The sequence below is a fragment of the Chaetura pelagica genome, unplaced genomic scaffold (genome assembly GCF_000747805.2).
Source record: "Chaetura pelagica isolate M959 unplaced genomic scaffold, ChaPel_1.0 scaffold94, whole genome shotgun sequence".
NCBI classification, from domain to species: domain Eukaryota; kingdom Metazoa; phylum Chordata; class Aves; order Apodiformes; family Apodidae; genus Chaetura; species Chaetura pelagica.
Genome location: NW_009952881.1, coordinates 346250 through 355112, shown reverse-complemented (window position 1 = coordinate 355112; position 8863 = coordinate 346250). Strand labels below are relative to the sequence as shown.

Below are 8863 nucleotides of genomic sequence, written 5' to 3'. Positions count from 1 at the left end.
CCCCCCCTTTTGAAATTCAGTATTTGCTTGGAAATACCCAAGGCATTTCATAGTATGTTTCTGCAAATGGAGGTAGATGGGACAGGAAAAAGCCATAAAGAGGAAACCACGCAAATGAGGTAGCTGTGAAACAAACTACTCACCTAGGAGATTTGCTGAATACTTTCTTTAGCCTCTCAAACAAATCTCTTCAGGATAATGTTTAAAGCTGGTGCAGTTAGCTAGGTATTCACAGATAGGACAATTAAGGAGATAAGGTACCAAGTTGAGAGTCAGAAGATTTTGTAAATAACCTCTAACATAGCAGTGGGGAAGCCACTGCACTGCACAGTATTTTTACCCATCTGTAAAAGAGAGATAATAATACTGACTTTTTCTCTTGAAACAGAATCTAAGGAAGAAAAAACGTTGCACAAGCCTAATTCAGATTCTGCTAGCACGGATGGAAAGGCCAGAATCAAGCCTTAGAAGTTTTAAGCACCTAGAAGTAGTTATCAAACAGTAATGGTTTCAGTAGTTTTGCTTTATCTGGAGTTCTCTCAAACCCAAGGTCAGTCTTGGAAAAAGCAAACAGGCAGATTGAAACTTGAAAAATCAACCTAAAATAACATAATTTCATTTCACCATTAGACCTCATTCCTAAAGTTGTTCAGCACATAGATCTGCTAATGAAAAAAAATGGGAATTTCTAACTGTGGGCTGATCACATCAGTGATATTTTATGTGTTCCCATAACAGACTAATCACATATTAAATATTATGTGATTGCAGAGCCCTACCTTCAGAGAATTAGGTGCTGCAGATAGTGGTTTGGAACACAACTCTCTACTTAACACTTACACTGACCAGCAATAGTCTATTGAAACAGTAAATATAGAAATAGTAAATAGAAATATTAACTTGTGTTTCCTAAATATTTAGTAAAATTGTTACTGATGGTTAGCATTGCTACCTAGAATGTGATCTCTAAGGCATGGCCAATGCATGGACTATTCAAGGACAGTTCAGTGATTTGTCCACATCTCCAGCTACCATTTTCTCTTCCTATTGACTAGAAATAAAATAACAATGTTGTGGATTTTCAACAAGTATAAAGAAAACTTCATCAATGCTAAGGGACCCTAAGGAAGCTTTAAGAGCAATTCCAGCTCAAGTTCATAGGGATGTGTAATGCAATTTCAAAATTAATTCAGAAGAAGGTCAATTTTCTTGTAATTCAAGCACAATAGAGCCTGCAAGCTGCTTCCAAAAGGACCAGTGGCTGCTACCAGCAAGCCACCGGACACAACCACGCTGCTCAGAGGTGTTTTGAGAAACTGGTCCAGAAATGGACCAGTCCTCCCTCCATTACTAACAGTTTAGTTTGCAAACCCAGGCTCAGGTGTAGCAGTGGGGGTCCCAGAGATTTCAATGCAGTATTCTGCTGCCACAGCTGCCTCCCTCATTTCAGGATTAGAGCTATCCCATTAGCAGAGGCTGATGAAGAAGCCCAGTTCTTTGCTCATGCCCATGAGGACAGCAGCTCTCCCCAAACACAGTTAAGTGATTTTGAAATCAGCAGCTCAGTTCCTGCAATGTCATGGTTACCATGGCAGCCATGCCAGGTTTTTGTATCATATTAAATAGCAGTGGGTATTATGAACAGAAAAGAATTACAACTCAGTGCAACTTTAAAACTTTAGAATCCTATTGAAATTAGTGTCTGCAAGTATTAAAATGCACCTATAGCTTTTGCCAGTTTTTAAAATGTACTAAGAGACCTAATTATTTCACTGCTCATGAACCAAAATGTTACTACCTCCCTCTTTGAGGAAATAATTGGCTAATTCTGCATGGAGAAGAAAGGAGGCAGAGATGAGACCTGCAGAAAAGACTATGCTGTAACAAACCAGTAACATCTAAATAAAAGGCATTGAGTGCAATTACTGGTGAATGGATAGATATACAGTACGTGTCATATACATCTGTGTGTGTGTGTGCGAAGCAACAAACATAACTTTAACAGCCTTTTGCCTACTACTCATCTATGTTGTCCATCTGAAACCAGAGGATCAGAATCATATCTCCAAACCCTACCTAATGTGTTTTTTTCTTTTGAGCTTATTTTATTACTGGGCTTCAAAACCATTGAAAAACAAACTACAGCATCATGTAGCGTTCAGAACCAGCTAGTGAGTGCATCTGCAAGCGGCACTGAAATTGTTTATCTGTCGAGTTTGTCTTTCCTTAAAGACTTACAGGACCACCCATTGCCTTACAGTGTCTAGGTAATAAGCATTGTGCAACCGAGGTGTAGGATGCTGCCAATACCACTCAGTTAACGTATCTCAGCATTTGTGAAACTTCAGAAAGCACATTTTGACTGTTTTTTCCTCCTTTCAACCAAAATACTCATATCGAGCTGTGCCATATTTCGAGTATATTCTCAATACACTAATTTGCACTTTAAAACTCTAAAAGAAATCCTACACTAAATAGCACTTTAAATTGTTTTATAAATGTAAAAGAAGTCACACAGAGAAAACATACTATTCTCAGTCTATCCTCATGGGAATGTGTGGAGCAAAATGGGCAAATCTGAAAACCTATTTTCATAATTTACAGCCGAGAGTAAATTTTCCTCTATTTTCCAAATTCTTGGCCTGCTGTAGTGTTTTTTATACGTAGTGTCCCATGTTGGCATTGCAAATACTGTATGTGTTTGAAGAGAACATCAGAAAATGGATTGCTATTTTTAAAATCCACGTTCTGCTGTCATATCTCCATACATAACATACTCTGTGTGTCTAAACCGTGTACAGCCATTCTGCACGACTGATACTGGAAATGCTATAAAACAATCTGGGTAAATGTGGGGGAGGGAAAGAGCAGAAATTTTCCCCTCAGTAATATTGCACACAGGTATCAATCAGCGCAAACAGAATATACTCAAATACTAAACCAACTCACAGTCCACTGCCTCTGCCAAGCTCTGAGTGACAGAGGCTTCATGACAAGCAGGTCATTCATGCATCATCTGATGTCATGCAAGAACATAATCTTGATTTCTAACCCCAGTCTTCTGCTCACAGGACTAGGAACCACTGCACACCCATTTCTGAAACTGGCCCTCCCTGTGGAAGTACAGGTGGCTGCTGTTACACCTAACGCGATCATGTTTTGTTTCTCCTCCCACCTAACAGACTATTTTGTTTTGGTGCAGTGCACATGAACGCAGTGTCTAGGACAGATGTGCTACCTTTTGTAGTGTTGCTATAGAACTCTTTAGCTGTGAACCCTTAATTTGCAGCTGGAACTCTAATAAACAGTGCATAGTGTTTCAATAGCCTTCTGCTTATATGTTTGAAGATTCGAAACTGAATGGTGAGGTGGCCAAGGCGGCGCTGGCAAACGAAGACTGTCCCCACATAGACCAGGCTATTACGCCTGATGAGGGCCTGCCCTTTACCCGCTCTGGCACTCGGGAGAGATATGGACCCTGCTTCCTCTTATCAACCGGGGAATATCCCTGCCCGCCTGATGGAGGAATAAGAAAGGGTATGTAGCTGGGGTCCTGCAACCATGTAGTTAGCAACTGTTTTAAATACGTAAGAGAAAGTCAGCTGTAGCTGTAGCACGCGGTAGTGCGCTTGCTGTAGAGATGCACGTTTGGGCTGGAAACCACCACCTGATGTCTGCATTTGGAGTTTCTAACCTATTTCTTTCAGAAAGAAAAGCCTGAGGAGCTGTAACTACCCCATGCAGCTATGCTAGGCAGTTGAGTCTTCCACCCCAGCTGGTGCAGTAAGCTTTAGTGGAGCATGCTCTACAATGTCCTTAAATCAGCCCAACCTCCAAGGAGAGGCCAATTAACATTTCATAGCAAGGAAGGTTTGCCACGTGGAAAAGCTCACAGATCTTACCAGATTCTAAGGAGCACGGACTTGGAGGTGGCAGATAGAAAAGATAAAACACAAAAGTAAAACATCCTCAATAAAGATGAAATTCTTATTTAGCTACCTTAACAGACCACTAAAACAAATTATCTGGATGTTAATAGCTGTTTAGTTCAACAGAGAAAGAGAAGCATACAAGAACATCTGTTAGCACAGGTGTCTAACAATTGGAAATTAATCCATCTAAAATCACTTTCCTTTCATAAATAATCATCACTAGTTAGTTCCTCAGACTTCTGACAGCTACAGATCTCTCAGAAGTAACCACATTTCAGTTTGCTAATGGTCAGAATAATTTATTTAGCAACAGAAGTCAAATCAAAGAAAAAGAAAAAGCCTTCCCTTCTTAAAATAGGCTGTTTTGTTTAAATAATTTGACACGAGGAAACCATACAAATCAAAATTAGAGTTACATATATATATATGCATCAAAGTTGATAAGGAATGGGAAACTGGAAAATAAATCTCTCTCTTCAAATCAGTGTTTATCACTGGTGTACTGTATATAGTATATGATATAGTCAATATTTTAAAACTGCAAAGATTGTATGATGTAACCATACACTGAGTATGGAGTATAACATTTCCATGTGCCATTGTATGATGGGCAATAGTTATAGTAAATGCCAGTTATAGTGTATGTATTTATAAGTTTAAAGCTTATCATCAACAAAGATATAGTTGGAGCACAAGACTTTCATATGAAAGTATATCCTCTAAAATTTACCTTTGTAGCAAAGCATTTTACCTGATTCTGTATTGGATAAGCATTGGCCACATTCATTCAGCCTGGGTGAGTTTGGGTGGTTCCAGTGGATCAGGAGAACACTCCAAATGGCACATCCTTTGGGATGAGGAATGTATGGTTTTCACGATGCACTGCAACCGCCTCTCGTTACTGAATGAAACAGAGGCTGGTTGGCTAAAGAGTAATATACGTCAGCATATTGTTGGCCTGTTTGAAACACATTGAGAGCATCTTAATTGTTGTTCCAACAGAACTTCATCCATAGTTTCTGCAACTCTCTGTACACTTGCTGAGCTGTTTATGTGCATGTCTGAAAAAGAAGGGGGTGGGGGGAGGGAGGGAAATGGAATGCATGCAATTTTGGTTTTTTCTTTCTTTTTTTTTTAATGCTGAAAACAAAGGAGTAGTATCTTTCAAGCAACACAGTAAATTGCTGCCTTTTCCCCCCTCCGACCCCTGAAGATACCAGAAACCTTAATTTTGCCTGAAGATCAAAATGCATGAAGTGGAAGGGATGGAAACATAGAAAATCCCTCCCACTGCCTTTTTTTTAGGGTACAACCATGTTGCTGCCTGTAGGATCAAATATATAGCCTGACCATCCTTGAGAAATTATTATTCTTTTTGTAATATATATATATAATTTTTTTAACTTGTTCTGTACTTCAATGGCCTTCTGAGTCATGTTGCAAGCGATACTACTCTGGGCATGTCTGTGCATGCAGATGCTATCAAACTGGCTACAATGTTGACCTCATTCTTAGTCCATTCTGTCATTGATCCAATGCTGTACTTTGCATTTTTCTTTTAAATGAAGGTTACGAAATGTCACGGAGCCTTAACAGCATAGCTGGCATAAGTGGAAAAGCGATAGGATTATCCTCAGTGTCTGCGCCCTACAGCTCTCCTAGTCCAGTGAGACGTTCTTGGTCTCCCATCCCATCTATTTTGTAGCATGGATCAGTAGCAGAGAATGGTCTAAAAAGCTTTATTTTCAATTAGCCTATGCTATGTTGCATATAATCCAGGTGACTAAGTCTGAAGATGCAATGTCTCACAGTAGCACCTGCTGGGAATGGTGTTACTACTGATGCTAGGTGACAACACTCTTAAATAGCACTCAGTTGACAATAGGCAGGCATTGATGTAGTACTGGTGGGCCATACATGCATGGTATCAGTACATAGGATGAAGGGTAGATGCACCAGAGAGCTTCCTTCTTGGTGCATCATGCTAGTATATGCTTATTTTGGCTAATGGTGGATCTACTGGCTCTGTATGGAATGGGTTAGGCATTTAGTCGATGCTGAAACATGCCAACGATGGAAGATTTTGCTTTTCTCAGGATATTTTTGAGCCATAGGAACCCTGCAGGAGTTTGAGGAAACAAGCACAGTAGGACGAAACTTTGCATGGGCGCCTATTTTAAGCTGAAAGCAATACCCAGACACACTGTAGAGAGGTCTCACAGTCTGGCTGACTGCATGGAAACAAAAATCCTGTTGAAGAAGAATATGGCTGCCTCTGCATGTAGCTATTTCACCTTTTCCTCCTTCCTTTAAAACTAAGATGCCGAGCTTGATGTGAAAAGCACAGGGAAGAAGCTCAAGTACTGATTGTATTCTTTACATGCAGATCTTTGCAAAGAAAGTCCAGTCATTGCTAAATATATGCCAACAGAGGCAGTCAGAGTGACCTGACAAGGCAAGATGGAGATGAACATTGATGGCTAAATAAACATCTGTGTGGAACTGTGCAGGCATAGAAGACCTTCTCATTTGGACAAAGTTAACTCGCTCCATGCAGGTTTTATGGATGATTCTTCGTGGTTCTGGAGTTGTACTAGAGATGCAGGCTTTTTCTACGGCCAAAACGTAACAAAACTGTAGAAGATCTTTTTTTTTCTTCTTTTTTAATCTATTTTTTTTGTTCCATAGCATGAATTGCATGAAGACAAAAATTAAAAAACAACAACAAACAAAAACCAAGAAACACTGCAAATGTATGATTGAGGAGGAAAAAAGAGGCAAAGTTATATATTTTCTTTCAAAGCTCTTTACTTTTACATACGTTGTTGTAGCCAAAATGTAAAACATGATAAAACTGTACATTTCTTTGCTATGGATCGCTTCTTTTTGTATACAAGATACAGAGTAATGGTTTTAAAAAGTGCAATCAGGCAGTCATCGGTCATATTGACCACGCCTTCACAGTTCATCACACCAACATGGAAGTCAAGAACTTTTAATCCAGCTAGAAGTGTATAAAAATAAGAAAAACTTTATCCTGTCTGTTTTTGTTGGCATGCTTGTGACACATGGACCTTCCTTCGGACCTGACAGTAACAGCTGGTCTAGATTTCATTTTCCAGCTCTGGTTATGTTGTATTTTATTGATGTATAGATCCAACGTAAAGACCCTTCATAAATTGTTCATATTAAGTAATCAGTATGAATTTTAAACAAAAGAGGTGTTATTTTAAAACTGGGACTTATAGTACAAAATCAGGAAAATACTCAAGTATAAATGGTCTCAAAGTTTAAGAAACAAGACAACAGCATTGTATGCAATTTAGTACTGAGTAAAATGCATGCACGATGTTATGCAAAACAATTCTAGCATGAAATAAATTTTGTATCATGGTTTCAGTGCCTGCTGTATAGTGTAAAGGGGAATCCTTTTCTGAAGCGATGAGGGGTTTCCAGAGACTTGCTTCTAAAATCTTGAATAAATACAGTGTTCTCAACAGAAATGTAGGAAAAAAAGCTTGGTATTGCTTTGGTTCTACAATACTAATTTTGGTTAGTAGATAATAAATGAAGCCTGCAAACACTTGATACAACTGATGTCTAAAGAATTCACACCAATAGTAATTTTACAGGGGAAGATTAAAAAAAACGCTATAATTATCTAGGTATCTTCCTTTTCCCCCTTCCAACAATAATAAAAGTTTGTCTTTTTAGCTGATTCAGTGAATTAAGTTTTTCTTACTTCTTTGGGCCCCGTCCTTCTTCATTTGTTCTTCACTCAGCCACAGCAGCCCACCTGATATGAAACGCTGAAAGAGATCAGGTGTCCGATTCACGCCCTATTTCCACACAAGACATGCAGCAGTAAGAACCAAGAAACACAATGGGATTAAATTTGATTTTGGAACCTACAAATTACAAGTGTGGACTATGTGTCAACAGCATTCTAGTTGCTTCAGCATTTTTGGTAATGTACTTCTATAAGAAAGGATGTGAGGAACTTCAAAAGAGCTGGCAGCCTTCTAGAAAAGTGACAGCATCCGTGACTGCTATGAGGATGGAAACATAAAGGAATAGTATCCCTATGGTCTGGAGGAAGTAAGCATTAAACCCAAAAAACCCTAGAAGAAACACTTTTGGCTCTGGTAAGTGCTAAATTAAAAACAAAACAACAACAAAAAAACCCGAACAACTACTGCAGCTGGACTTTGTCTTCATAAAACTGTACTCCAGAAGGAAAATCAAAGAAGACCTGAAGCTGTGTTTTAGAAATAGAAGGAAGGCTGATAATCTGGATTTGTACATAATAAGAAAATTTCTTTGTAATCCTTTATGTATCACTATGTACTTGGTTTCTACTTCAGTTGATTATCCTTTCTCCCAAGAACTATTTTTCTCCCACTGTTTCTATGCTGTTTTATGGGCAATTTCTTACCTCCAGAGGTAAGATCCAGGTTAATCCAGGATACAAAAATTGCCTAATGAAGAACTTTTCCTCTTAAAATTTATTAAGAATCTAGAAATAGATTTATCTGCCCCATTTTCCATTTAACACAAGGGTCCAGTGTGAAGGCTGCTCAAATTCTCCATTACCATAAGGAGTACTTATAATTCAGCTCTGTAAATCCCACGTAGGTCTTCCCCCTCCACTGCACTTTGCATATAGGTGAGCCTTAGCTAACAGGTTGGGCACACATGCCCTAAGGCAATTGTTCTGTGCTACTTTTTACATCTGCCAGTCCCATTTTTATTTACGTTCTCTCCTCAGCTTATTCTGATTTGAGGTAACCGTGTCTTTTGGGTGACTTCTGTAAGCCCTTCAGAAACAGACAGCACACCCCATCCCCTGCCCTCCAGGAGATGCTCTGAAGTTTAAAGTCTGACCCCGCAGTTCCCCTTGCACAACAGTGGCAGTTCTGACAACACAGGGA

At 39.1% G+C, this 8863-nt stretch overlaps 1 protein-coding gene across 4 annotated transcripts in view; it reads left to right on the top strand.

Annotated features, from left to right (window-relative positions):
* KCNC1 (potassium voltage-gated channel, Shaw-related subfamily, member 1) overlaps nt 1–6633 on the top strand; it is a 107738-nt gene extending 101105 nt beyond the window's left edge. The window contains exons 3-4 of one of the 4 annotated variants that reach the window (XM_009995389.1): nt 3349–3537; nt 6319–6633. In XM_009995389.1, coding sequence (XP_009993691.1) covers nt 3349–3537; nt 6319–6383 — 254 coding nt within the window. In that variant the 3' untranslated portion in view covers nt 6384–6633. Of the gene's footprint in view, nt 1–3348; nt 3538–5500; nt 5638–6318 lie in introns of those variants that run through there. The other 3 variants (XM_009995391.1, XM_009995388.1, XM_009995390.1) reach the window with 3 other exon arrangements.
* Nucleotides 6634–8863: the final 2230 nt, after the last annotated feature.